Here is a 14,473-nt window from a genome sequence, read left to right on the forward strand (position 1 = left end):
GTGAAGAGCTCCTTTTTAGTTTCATGTATTAGCAGTCGGCACAGTGCCTGGCACGTAAGGGACATATAAATGACAGCTAACTAAAAGTTCTGGGCTGGAGGTGGTGGCTCATGCCTGTAATCTCGGCACTTTGGGTGGCTGAGGCAGGCAGATCACTTGAGGCCAGGAGTTTGAGACCAGCCTGGCCAACGTGGCAAAACCAAATACACAAAAATTAGCCGGGCATGGTGGTGCATGCCTGTAATCCCAGCTACTCAGGTGGCTGAGGCACAAGAATTCACATGCTTATTGCTTTATAGTAATTTCTCTCTTTTTTTTTTTTTTTGAGACGGAGTTTCGCTCTCATTACCCAGGCTGGAGTGCAATGGCGCCATCTCGGCTCACAGCAACCTCTGCCTCCTGGGTTCAGGCAATTCTCCTGCCTCAGCCTCCTGAGTAGCTGGGATTACAGGCACGCGCCACCATGCCCAGCTAATTTTTTTTGTATTAGTAGAGACGGGGTTTCACCGTGTTGACCAGGATGGTCTCGATCTCTTGACCTCGTGATCCACCCACCTAGGCCTCCCAAAGTGCTGGGATTACAGGCTTGAGCCACCATATAGTAATTTCTCTTATCTAAAAGTACAGAAGATGGAGTAGGTTGAACTATAGTTGTCTGTATGTCCAAAATAATTTATGACTGATACTTGAGTTGGTTGCATTTGCAGGTTTGGACAGAAGCTATTTTCTTAAAGTTTTTTTTTTTTTTTTTGGTAGAAAAGAAGTTTCTCCATGTTGCCTAGGCTGCTCTCGAACTCCTGAGCTCAAGCTATCTGCCCACCTCTGCCTCCCAAAGTGCTGGGATTATAGGTGTGAGCCACTAGGCCCAGCCATGATTACGTTCTTCTTGTCACACATCTCTCAGTTTAAATTCATTTTAGATATTCAGTGGCATTTCTTGATCCCATTTAGAGTTGCCCAGTCACTCTTTTATATTATGATTTTACTTTAATTCTCCTTAGAGTACTCATCACTGTCTCATGTTATTGTTTACATGTTTATATGTTACCTATTACTCTTCTCTTATTCCCACCATTAGATTGTAAGTTTCATGAAAATAAGCATATGATCTGAGTGTACACAATTGTATCACCAGCATTTAATACTCTCCATAAAACTATGTTGAATAAGTGAAGGAGCTTCAGACTCATACAGATGTCAGCCAGCTAGATAGTCTCATGGGAACCATCTCTTGGATATCTCATGGGAACACACCACTCAAAATTGCTTTGGCCTTGCTTGGGCCACCTACAGCTCTCACCTAGAGCTTGCTAACTTTCCTTCCTATCTGTAGCCCTTGCTCTCTTCCCTCTGTTCTCCACATTCATCCAGTGTGGTCTTTCACAATATGTGAATCTGTTCAGGGCACATCCTTACCCCCTGCAGTGGCTTCCATTGTCCTTAGGATAAAATTAAAACACTCTAATGTGACATATGGGACCCTCCAGATCGGCCTCCTTCGAGCCCTTCCCCTTTATCTGTCTCCACAACCCCTTTCCCCACAGACATATGCTTTCTCTGCTCTGTGTGGAACTGTCCATACTTACAGTTTCTCCCAGGGTCATGCTCTTTCCCTCCTGGCCTTGTATGTAATGTCCTCTTGGCTTGGAATATTTCTTCACTTGACAACTCCAATTTCTTATTCAGATCTTCGCTCCTCTAGGAACTTTTTCTGAATCCCATTTCTTTTACTTCATTCTTTTTGATAGCTGAGTAATATTTCTATATAAGGTGGTACTCTCTTAGCTATCCTGATCATATGTCCCAGTTTGCCTGGGATAGTCCAGGTGGTACACCTTTTGTCTAGTATAATTACTAATGAAGTCCCTTTCATTCTGAAGAGTGTTCTAGTTTGGACAATAAGTTCTGTGGTCTCCCCAGTCTTGGCACTCATTACGCCTCAATCACAGTTCTGTATTACCACATTCTCGTAATTACCAGTTATGTTCTATCTAGCTTTTTGTAAGGGAGCAAATGAAGTATTTGATAAGTGTGACTATCTCTGCCTCAGGCTCCTTTCTTGGGCCCTTCCTCCTCATGCCCTTCCTCCTAAAAATGGTATCTTCCTCCATTGAACCTTTTAATATTTTGATTTTATTTCTTGTTATGATTATGATATTCAGCCATATTTTTTTAGTTGAGGTAAAATTCACATAACATAAAACTAACCATTTTAATATGCGCAATTAAGTGGCATTTAGTACATTTACAGTGTTGTGCAACGGTTACTTCCTTTTTTTTTGAGAAGGAATTTTGTTCTTGTTGCCCAGGCTAGAGTACAATGGCGCAATCTCGGCTCACCGCAACCTCTGCCTCCCCAAGTTCAAGTGATTCTCCTGGTTCAGTGTCCCGAGTAGCTGGGATTACAGGCATGTGCCACCACACCCGGCTAATATTGCATTTTTAGTAGAGATAGGGTTTCTCCATGTTGGTCAGGCTGGTCTCGAACTCCCAACCTCTGGTGATCCACCAGTCTCGGCTTCCCAAAGTGCTGGGATTACAGGCATGAGCCACTGTGTCCGGCCGCAACTGTTACTTTATCTAGTTTCAAAACATTTTTATCCACCCCAAAGAAGACCCAATACCTACTAAACAGTCACCTCCCCACCATTGCTCCCTCCCCTAGCCTGTGGCAACTGCCTTCTCTTTCTGTGGATTGACCAGTTCTTGGTATTTCATAAAAATGGAATCATATAGTAGGTGACCTTTTGTGTCTGGCTTCTTTCACTTAGCTTATTTGCAAAGTTGATCCATGTCGTAGCACTGTATCAGTACTTCATTCCTTTTTAATAGCTGAATAATATTTCATTGTATGGCTATACCACATTTTGTTTATCTGTTTATCTGTTGATAAAATGTTTGGGTTATTTTCACCTTTTGGTTATTATGGTATTGTGAATAGGGCTGCTATGAACATTCACATATAATTATTTGTTTGAATTTCTGTTTTCAGTTTTTGGGACATAGGAGTGGAATTGCTAGGTCATGCGGTAATTCTGTGTTAAACTTAAGAAACTGCCAAACTATTGTCTGTAGTGGCTGTACCGTTTTACAGTCCCACCAGCAGTATGCAAGGGTTCCAGTTTCTCCACATTTTTGCCAACACTTTTTTTTTTAATTACTTCACTGATAACAATACCTTACTTTATTTATTGAAGAATGTTTTTTCCACTGAAAATACACTTCTAATTTTAAATAGCTAGACAGTAGGAGAAAAAATAGGAGCCCATTTAAAAAAAATCCACTCTTAGAATCTAAAGTTATTGATTAGATATGGAATGACTCTTCTCTGCTGAAGACAGTCAAATCTTTTTTTCTTTTTAAGTACTGACTTGCCAGTTTATCCTTGATAACTGATTCAGAAAGATAAATGAACCTTGTGATTTTGCATATGAGAATATGTACATATACATATATTCTGAGAAGTTATGTCCCATGATTGGACCCATACTTCTGATTTAAAATATAACTAGTTCTCTCAATAAAACAGTATTAATTTTAAGTTTTAAACTTAGATCACCCTTTTACTGTACTGTTCTCATTCTTTTTACTTTTACATTATTTCTATAAATACTAAACCCCAAAAATCTCCAATCTTGAAACCAACTTAGAGTTCTGAGGTTAGTTTATAACTTTTAAAATATTTTGTTAAAATGTAAAAAACTTGAAATTACAAACAAAAAATTTATAATTTTACAGTATATATCGAATTCTTTTTAAAAAAATATTCTGAACTGTTTTTATATAAGTAACAAGTGTTATTTTTTTAAAATGAAACTCCTCTATAGGCCAGAAGAGGATATGTGGTATTGCCCCATTAGAAATCAATACACATTTCATTTTATTATGCTGGTACTTTGACTATTTCAAAGTAGTCACTTGGTAGAATCACATCACCTCTTTCTGATACGTCATCTTTCTCTTTCTGGAAGTGAACAACCTCCTTTAGTTTTTCAAGCTGCCGTTCTTGCCTTCTGCATTGCTGCTGTGCGGTCTTGAGCTTTTTTCTGAGTTTTTCAACTTGCTGTGCTAGCTGATGAATCCTTTTCTGCTGGTGCACTGTATCCTCCACAGTATAGTGTGGTCACAGAAAACTGAGAGATTAACAGGGGTCTGAAGAAGTGGCATTAGTAATCCAATAGCATCAACCTGGGAAACAGGAGGCGGTAAAGGAGGTGGGGGAAGCTGTTCTTGTGGCTCCAGAAGATCATCTTTCTTGTCATGTGGCTCAGTACAAAGAAATATTGTGGGCACAGCGTTCTCTTTCCGTAACTTTTTGTTGCACTCCCTCTTAAAGCAGTCTGGAGTAAAGTGCTCTGAACAAATACTGCTATACTTGGTGGGTTGAAAGTTTTTTCTTCTGACAGCTGCCTCCCATTCTTTACAGAGACTGGGTCAATAAGAGGAAACTTGTGGAAAGAAACGGGCTTCGCCTGTAATCCCAGCACTTTGGGAGGCCGAGGCGGGTGGATCACGAGGTCAAGAGATCGAGACCATCCTGGTCAACATGATGAAACCCCGTCTCTACTAAAAATACAAAAAAATTAGCTGGGCATGGTGGCGCGTGCCTGTAATCCCAGCTACTCAGGAGGCTGAGGCAGGAGAATTGCCTGAACCCAGGAGGCGGAGGTTGCGGTGAGCCGAGATGGTGCCATTGCACTCCAGCCTGGGTAACAAGAGCGAAACTTTGTCTCAAAAAAAAAAGAAAGAAACGGGCTTGTCCTTGTTGTAGCGGTTCTTGCAGCCGTAGACGGAGCAGGACCGCACCATCCTTCCGGTCCTCAGGCACTTCACTTCTGCAGCCGCAGAAGGGAGGGGAAGCTGCTTTGTGTCGCCGCGCTCAGTTGGACACCCTCGTTTCTTTTGTAGCTTTGGCAAACAGTTACAGTGATGGTGGCCTCCCTCGGGTGTGACTAGTGTGCCCGTTTTGTTGTTTGCATTAGCAGAAGGACCACAGCAGTCGCCCGTCTCCCATCTCGAAGATGGTGGAGGCAGCTTCAACCTCACCTCTCGCGAGGGGTGCGTCCCACTCGCCAACACTTCTCTATTGCTATTATTATAATAGCCATGCTACCTGGTGTGGAGTGGTATCTTATTATGGTTTTGATTTGAGCATGTTTTAAAATGCTTATTGGCCATATGTGTATCTTTGGATAAATGTCTATTCAGGTCTTTTGCCCATTTTTAAATTGGGATATTTGCTTTTTTTGTTGTTGAATTCTAAGAGTTCTTTATATATTCTGGAAGCTATATCCTTATGAGATATATGATTTACAAATATTTTCTCTCATTCTGTAGGTCATCTTAGCCTTATTTTGTATATTCTTATTCCCCTTTCGTTTGTAAGCATCTACAGGGCAAGGACTGTATATCACACAGCTTTATGGCAGCATCACTCAGATAGTAGGAACTCAGTAAATGTTTTTTGAATAGGAAAGATATTGGTCAGCAATTTCCCTTTAACAAGTAACAAAGACATTAGAACATAGTAATTTACAAAGCACCTTAATAAACACTAGCTGTCCTCTTTATATTCTGTTAATTGCCTGCATTTACTTTTTTCTCAAATGATAATAGCTATTAACAGGACTATGTATTTTACAGCTTGGAACTGCAGTTGGCTTTTTGCTACCACCAGTTTTAGTACCCAACACACAGAATGACACAAATCTGGCTTGTAATATCAGCACCATGTTTTATGGGACATCAGCTGTTGCCACACTTTTATTTATTTTAACAGCAATTGGTAAGTGAATTATTTTTCCTAAAGCTTAAATGAATGCATGATAGAAATTTGAGGACAACTAACTCTGGAAATTTTTGTTGATAATATCTCAAGTGTCATGTGCTTGTTTCATTCTTCCTATGCTCTGTCTTGCTCAGGTAATGAATGCTACAACCCTAGGGATATGTTATGGCCTACACATCTGTTTTTACATCATAAAGAGTTTCAAGACTAATTCATTTATCTGTCTACTAACTTTTCCTCTTCCTAACTGTTGGTTTCAAACATGTTACCTGCCTCCTCTTCCCATATTCGCCTACATGGTCTGCATCTTAAGCCTACCTAGCCAGGAACAAGTTCTTGTCATGCTTTGATGTTATGCACGCAGGCCGTGGTCTTTCTTGTAATGCTAAATTCTCCCAGGGATTTCCAATTTAACAGTTAACTAGATCTTAAAATGTTGACTAGTGAATGGTCCTGGGCAGCAGCAAGCTGTTCAGCAGAATTTCAAACTGTGGCAACTATCTACTTGTTAGGCCACTCCAGCAAAGCACGGCTGCCACCATTCGTCACTGAGTCCTCTCGTCTGGGCCTGTCTCTTGAAGCAGTCAGTCAAAATCAGCTGCAAGCAGCCATCATCATTTTGGAAGAAGCTTTGGGAAGGTCTGCTTTTTAAAGTTTATTTTTAATGGGAAACTTTTGATTTCAGGGAAAAGGATAGGTAAGGTTTATGTAAGTAATATAGCTGCTAGCATAACTATAATATTGCCTTTTAGGCACTCATATCTGAAATTTATTTGAAAAGGAAAAGAACTAATAAAGTTGAAAGGCCATCTTCTAATCAAATTTATAATTTCATTATAGCCGGAGTTAAATTTATATATTAGTTTCTATAATGGCTATAATAGTAATAGAAAATTCTTATCTTATGATCTCCAGATATAAAATCCTTAGTTTTCAAAGAAATGAATGCTAAAGATTCTAGAGTGTTTGAATAGAAACTGCCTTGGTAGATGACCTGCAGGATCCAGGTATAGGAAGCTCAGCGCACATACTTAATTTTCCTTACTATAAGGAGCAGAATGTTCTCTCAGTAACATATGAAATATTCTGACATGTCTAATTCACATATTGTTTTTTGTTTTCAGTTAGTTAGGGAGTGGCATATTTGTGATATGCAGATTACTAAAAAGTACACATTATTCCTATCGTATTTTAGCAGTTTAGCAGAGTTTTAAAAGAAATTTGTATTGTTAAAAAAAAAAAAAAAGTCCAAATTTTTAAGTCTGCTTTTCGGGTAGCCATGTTTGATTTTCTAGATGAAATAGGAAATACATTTTGCATAAATGGAGCTTCCATTAGCAATACGGATTTTTTTTTTTTTTTGAGACAGAGTCTTGTGCTGTTACCCAGGCCGGAGTGCAGTGGCATGATCTCAGCTCATTGAAACCTCCACCTCCCAGGTTCAAGTGATTCTCCTGCCCCAGCCTCCTGAGTAGCTAGGACTATAGGCATGTGCCACCATGCCCAGCTAATTTGTATTTTCAGTAGAGACCGGGTTTCACCATGTTGGTCAGGCTGGTCTAGAACTCCTGACCTCAAATGAGCCACCTGTCTCAACCTCCTCAAGTGTTGGGATTATAGGCATGAGCCACTGTGCCTGGCCAACAATAGGGATTTTTTTTTTTCACTTTTGGCCACAACTCTAGAGAAGGGATTTTTAAATATAAAATTCTCTTTCTTTTTTTTTTTTTTTTTTTTGAGACAGAGTCTTACTCTGTCACCCGGGCTGGAGGGCAGTGGCACTATCTGGGCTCACTGCAATCTCAGCCTCCTGGGTTCAAGCAGTTCTCATGCCTCAGCCTCCTGAGTAGCTGGGATTATAGGTGTTTGCCACCACACCTGAGTAATTTTTTTTGTGTTTTATTCGTTTTTGTTTTTGAGACATAGTGAAACTCTGCCACCCAGGTTGGAGTGCAGTGGCACGATCTCAACTCACTGTAATCTGTGCCTCCCAGATTCAAGCAATTCTTGTGTCTCAGCCTCCTAAGTAGCTGAGATTACAGGCATGTGCCACCATGCCTCGCTAATTTTTGTATTTTTAGTAGAGTCGAGGTTTTACCTTGTTGGCCAGGCTGGTCTCGAACTCCTAACCCCAAATGATCCACCCGCCTCAGCCTCCCAAAGTGCTGGGATTACAGGCATGAGTCACTGAGCCTGGCCTTTTTTGTGTGTTTTTATTAGAGATGGGGTTTCACCATGTTGGCCAGTTTGGTCTCGAACTCCTGACCTCAAATGATCCGCCCGCCTCAGCCTCCCAAAGTGCTGGGATTATAGGTGTGAGCCACTGCACCCAGCCAAAGTTCTCTTTCTTTTGATTGCTTTCGTATCATCACATAAATTCTGGTTTTCCTTTTTTTTTTTTAAATCCTCTTAATTGCTGTCTCAGGAAGAAGTGAGAGAGTAAGAGATTGCATATAAGATATCACAAAATTATACATGTGATATGTATATTTTTAAACTGCTACAAATGTAAGATTTTTATTTGTTGAAGGAGGGAGACAAAGAATGATGATAATAGGTATGGCTATTGGCATATTACCCTTTGTTATTTGAGAAATCAAAAAAGAGGGCTAATTATGTATTTAACTAATTATGTACCCATGGCTTACAGGTAGAGAGTGGAAACAGAAATGAGGGGAAAATAATGGGAAAAATGGCATTGATAAAAGGGCTTTTTGTCAACTTTTGCTTGGAAGACTCTAATTTTAATTTTATGATCCCAAACGTATTATGAAAGCAGGATAATACACAGTTGTGATCTGAAAGTCTTAAATTGAAAATAGTGACATTTAAATAGAACATGTACTTGTTTCCCTCATTCCCAAATATTTGCTATTGAGGAAACTGGATTATTTACAAAATCCTTACCAATTTTAAGTTCCTTAATTACTAAAAGGTGATTTTACTTCACTCTAAATTCTACCCATAGTTACTTTGGAATTCCCACCAGATTCTTATAAAATTAATTTTTTCAGCAATGTGACATGTACTAAATTGATTCTCAGCAGTCTACTTAAAATATTGTCTCAAAGGTTCATGCCAAGTAACTCTGTTCCTCTCCCTCATGGAGCTTATATTGAGTATAAGCCATCTAGTGTCCAGGAATTAACCCAAGCCTTCCACTGAAATTCACACTAATTCTTGATTCCTATTAGGAGAACTCTATTATAGCCTCAAACATTTGGTTTGTTGGTATGTGCCAAACATGTTTGGAGGCTTATTACATGCTGTTTCTCATTTACTCCTCATGACTCTATAAGGAAGGTCCTAATATTCCCATTTTATAGACGAGGAAACTGAGGCACAGAATTTAGTTAAATCTAATTTGTCCAAGGTCACAGTAAACACTGAAGGTCAGATTTAAGCCTAGACAATCTAACTCCATATATAAAAGTTACAGATAAAAATGTGTTATTTTAATTTTTACTGAGCCTCATTTTTTGTTTGAATTCAGATTCTTGCATAAATTGTAATGCTATTGTATTTAAAAGCTATTCTTGTGCAGCAGAGCAGTAAATTATGTCATTTAACTCATGTGTCAATTAAAATCACCAAAATAAGTGGATGACAGAAGCCAAAAATAATCACAATAAAAATATTTAATATCAGTGTACTTAAACACGTAAGTGTATAACATGTGTGCATAATTTTACTTTTGATTCTTTTTTAAGAGATGGGGTCTTGCTCTGTCACCCAGACTGGAGTGCAGTGGCATGATCTCAGCTCACTGCACCATCGACCTCCTGGCCAGGCTCAAGCAATCTAACTACCTCAGTCCTGAGTACCTGGGACTACAGGTGTGTGCCACCATGCCTGGCTAATTTTTATATTTTTTGTAGACAGGGTTTCACCATGCTGTCCAGGCTGCTCCTAGCCTGCCTTGGACTCCCAAAGTGCTGGGATTACAGGCATGAGCCACCATGCCCAGCTGTTTTTGATTTTTTTTTTTTTTTGAGACAGTCTTGCTCTTGTTGCCCAGGCTGGAGTACATTGGCGTGGTCTCAGCTCACCGCAACCTCTAGTTCAAGGGATTCTCCTGCTTCAGCCTCACAAGTAGCTGGAATTACAGGCATACACCACTATACCTGGCTAATTTTGTATTTTTAGTAGAGATGGAGTTTCTCCATGTTGGTCAGGCTGGTCTTGAACTCCTGACCTCAGGTGATCCACCTGCCTCGGCCTCCCAAAGTACTGGGATTACAGGCATGAGCCACCACGCCCAGCTGCTTATGATTCCTTTTTATTTTTGAGATGGAGTTTTGCTCTTGTTGCCCAGGCTGGAATGCAACGGCGCGATCTCGGCTCACTGCAACCTCCACCTCCCAGGTTCAAGTGAGGCAGGAGACTGCCTCAGCCTCCTGAGTAGCTGAGTAGTTAATTAAGTAACCTCCTGATTACAGGCAAGCACCACCACTCGATTCTTAATTCAGGGTATCTATATGTGGGCTGCAAACTTTTAACAGAAATACATTTAACTTAGTCTGTAAGAATTTCAAGCTCCTGAGGCAGTCTCTGATTTTTTAAAATAAATATTCCTCAAAAAAGGCAATATATTTTGTGTTGCACTTGATAATTACAGAATTATTTTACATATATTATATCATGTAATCCTCATAACAGCTTGTTATTGTTATTTCCATTTTATGAATGAGAAAGCTATAAAGGTGGGGAACAGGAATTTACTTCCTCAAAGTCATACAATGAGCTGAGGCAGAGGCAGGGTTTAAACATTTATTTGTCTTATAATAATGCAATATATGCCTGAATCACACAGGGACAAATAATGAAATTTTTAAAATGTTAAATTCTGATTTTAAAAAGTAAAAGTGATCCTAAACAGCAATAGACTTGCTGTGTATTCATTATAGGAGGAAAAGTTTGAATGTGTTGCTCAAGAATATTTTGGCTGCTTTTTATGACTAATGCCAGAAATGGAGAATAACTGCTTCAAATCATCAGTTGTTTTATTGGTGCAAATTTTTGGTTGGGAGAAGAGAAAACAGTAGAATGCTGTTATTTTTCTGTTTCAAAGGAGAAAGAAAAAGCCGTATTTCATTCTTTGAAAGTGGCATTTAGGAATAAACAAGGTTGTAGGTCCATGGATTTTTGTGCCTCTTTCTTCAAGTAGACTTAAGTCTGACTTTACTACAACATGTAGCTAGTAAATACAGGATTGATTTTTGCCAAAAGATAGTTTGACTCCCTGAAACTAAAAGATAACTCTTGTATTTAAAAAATAAATCTATTGGATTTAAGGACTGGTCAGAAGTATTTTCTTTTCTTTTTTTTTTTTTTTTTTTTTGAGACAGCTTCTTTTTTTTTCTTTCTTTCTTTTTGTTTATTTATTTCATTTATTTATTTATTGACAGTTTCACTCTGTTGCCCAGGCTGGAGTGCAGTGGCATGACCTCAGCTCACGGCAACCTTTGCCTCCTGGGTTCAAGCAGTTCTCCTGCCTCAGCCTCCTGGTAGCTGTGATTACAGGCATCCACCACATCTGGCTAATTTTTGTGTTTTTAGTAGAGGCAGGGTTCGTCATGTTGGCCAGGCTGATCTCCAACTCCTGACCTCCAACTCCTGACCTCAGGTGATCCTCCTGCCTCAGGTCTCCTGAAATGCTGGGATTACAGGCGTGTGCCACACTGCACCCGGTCAGAAGTATTTTCATTTTTGCATTTGAGTTCAGATTTGGGCCATTTAGACTTATTTTGCCATGGTAAGAGACTTAAGATTCATTAAATATCCATGACTACCTTGTAAGCATAGTTTTTACTTTCTGAAACTTTGTTTATAACTATGCGAGTTCTGCATTACCAATCTTAGTAAAAAGAGATATTTCCTGTCTGATTAGGATACAGAAAGACTCAGGAAAGGACAACAGACATCCTAACAGTACAAGAGCAGATAGAATGAAAGGAAGAGGAGGATTTGCAACTTAAACCTTTTATGTGTACCAGTCTTCCAATGTAAGGATATTAAAAAGTAAATATTTATGAGTTATATCTCCTTTAATTAGTTGTGAGATCTGTAAAAACAGAAGTATATTTTAGTTTGATAAGTTTTAGTTATATCACAGTTAATGTTTTGGTCAGCAATGAACTTTAATTTAAAAAAATTTTAGCAGCAAATGGGAAAATTAGAGAATTACAGAACTTCATGGAAATTTTAAGGGTCATTTCTTACTTTCCCAGTGATTGTTTCTCCCTGGCTGGTTTTCAAAAGCATTTGGGGAGTTTTGTGTTTAAAACAGTTTCTCTGGCTGCATCCTGGAATTTCTGATTCATTGAACCTTGGGTAGAATCTCAAAATCTATTATTTTAAATTTTCCAAATGATTCCAGTTGATAAATCCATCAGATCTAACCCTCTTTCAAACTACAAAGCTGGTCTTCCTTATTAGAAGAAAGAAATAGCCAATTTAAAAAACAGACAACAACTACAACAAAGAAATCCTAATTTCTATTAAAAAATGTTTTTTCCTTTTTTGCTGTCTGGCTAAGGATGGCAGAGAAATCCCAATTTCTAAAGAGTCTTAAACAATATTCTTTTCTGAATCCATTTACCTTCTTTTTTCTTTTTGTTTCTTTTTTTGTTTTATTTTGTTTTTTGAGACAATCCCACTCCATTTCCCAGGCTGGAGTACAGTGGCACAATCTCAGCTCATTGCAACCTCTGTCTCCTGGGTTCAGGCGATTCTTGCCTCAGCCTCCCCAGTAGCTGGGACTACAGGCATGTGCCACCATCAATGTCCAGCTAATTTTTGTATTTTTTTGTAGAGACAGGGTTTTACCATGGTGGTCAGGCTGGTCTCGAACTCCTGACCGCAAATGATCCACCCACTTCGGCCTCCCAAAGTTCTGGGATTACGGGTTTCTTTTTTCTTTTTTAATTTACCCTGTTGTATCAATCCTGAAATATTACTTTTTCATGAAATCTCTGAAATGAAGTTGCCTTTAATAATCAGTGGCATCTAACATTTGTGGTAATTGAGACCTGGTTAGGTAAAGACCTTCTGTTGATACCTGGCAAGATCATTGACTGCAAGCATTAGAGGATCTTAGACTGAATGAAGTACAATATTTTCCTTCTATTGGAGTTAATAATTTTGAAACAGTTTAAAGTTTTGAGTCAATACAAAGATTAGATTTTAATTTCTGCTGTACTGTATTTTAGCAGTTTAGTCCTTTATAAATAGTTGTTCTGTTTGTTTTTTACAGACAAGATCTTGCTTTATCACCTAGGCTAGAGTGTAGTAGTGTGACCGTAGGTCACCGCAGCCTTTACTTCTGGGCTCAGTGAAGTGATCCTGAAGCAGTCTTCTCACTTCAGCCTCACAAGTAGCTAGGATTAAAGGTGCATGCCGCCATGCCCAGCTAGTTAAAACATTTTTTTTCTAGAGACAGTCTCATTCAAGTGATCCTCCCACTTTGACCTCCCAAAATGCTGGAATTACAGAATTGCTGGCCTGTGAATTCGTGGCCTATGAATTAGTCTTGACTTCTGATTAGCCTAACCCTAAAGAAATCTCTCTTTTGTGGAATCTTTTGTGGAAAGTTGGTAGATCCTTTCCTGCACATCAAAAAGGTGGTCTCTAGATGTCTGCCTGGAATGGCTACGAAATTTCTAACTAAAAATGGACAGTGCTAAAACTTACAGTATCAGATATCATATACCATACTTTTATGTCTCTTAGCTCTACCCCCATACTTTCCGTATGCAGCTCAAGTGAGTTAGCAAGACCTAGGTCTGCTTCCATGAATCCACCTCGATTTTTTTTAGTCTCAGAGGTGTAATTAGATAAGATGATAAACTTTATATCAAACTTCAGAAGAAAATGGTTACTAACTCAAGTCCTCTTAAAGTTCAATAGTATATTGGGTTTCTCATACCTGATAATTTTTTATTTCTCTCTTTTATTTTCCTTTTTTTTTTTTTGAGAAAAGGTCTTGCTCTGTCGCCCAGGCTGGAGTGTAATGGCACAATCACAGCTCACTGCAGCCTTGACCTCCCAGGCTGAAGAGTTTTTACCCCTTCATCCTCCCAAAGAGCTGGGATTACAGGCATGAGCCATTGTGCCCAGCCTTCATGTTTATCTCCAATTACAAGTTGAACTAAATTAAAAAATACAATTGTTAAATATTTGATGTAGTAAAAATCAAATCTTTCTTAGATAAAAGTAGAATAATCAGTAGGCAGGGTTGTGGCATATTGTTGATGGTTTTGCAGTTCACTTATGTGAATTGGCCATATCTGAGTTTTAGTCAGTTTCAGAGAACTGAGATGATGAAGTTAAACTATTCTTCCCTTAGAAATCGGTGAAAATAAAAACCCTCACCATAAAAGACTTAAACTACCTTTTTAAATTTAAACTGAATTCTGTCTGCTCACTGAGAAAGATACATATAATTAATTACATATTGTATATATATTAAATATACATAATCCTTTTCATGTATGTTCTCAGCCTTCAAAGAAAAACCGCAGTATCCACCAAGTCAGGCTCAAGCAGCTCTTCAAGACAGTTCCCCTGAAGAGTACTCCTATAAGAATTCAATAAGAAACCTGTTTAAAAACATTCCTTTTGTCCTTCTGTTGATCACTTATGGTAAGTGGTTTTCTTGTATTTTCTTTAATGTCTGTGTAAGCC

At 38.7% G+C, this 14,473-nt stretch overlaps 1 protein-coding gene and 1 pseudogene across 1 annotated transcript in view; one reads left to right on the forward strand and one right to left on the reverse strand.

Annotated features, from left to right (window-relative positions):
- The window catches only part of FLVCR1 (FLVCR choline and heme transporter 1), a 36,950-nt gene that overhangs the window by 1,338 nt on the left and 21,139 nt on the right, over positions 1 to 14,473 (forward strand). Inside the window, exons 2-3 of the mRNA XM_012459621.2 lie at positions 5,644 to 5,785; positions 14,291 to 14,431. Of these exons, the coding sequence (XP_012315044.2) occupies positions 5,644 to 5,785; positions 14,291 to 14,431 (283 nt within the window). The remainder of the gene's footprint in view (positions 1 to 5,643; positions 5,786 to 14,290; positions 14,432 to 14,473) is intronic.
- On the reverse strand, positions 3,884 to 4,809 carry LOC135277420 (THAP domain-containing protein 1-like; annotated as a pseudogene).

This window comes from Aotus nancymaae, unplaced genomic scaffold, assembly GCF_030222135.1.
Source record: "Aotus nancymaae isolate 86718 unplaced genomic scaffold, 86718_ANA_hifiasm-v0.15.2.pri h1tg000032l_0, whole genome shotgun sequence".
Lineage (NCBI taxonomy): Eukaryota > Metazoa > Chordata > Mammalia > Primates > Aotidae > Aotus > Aotus nancymaae.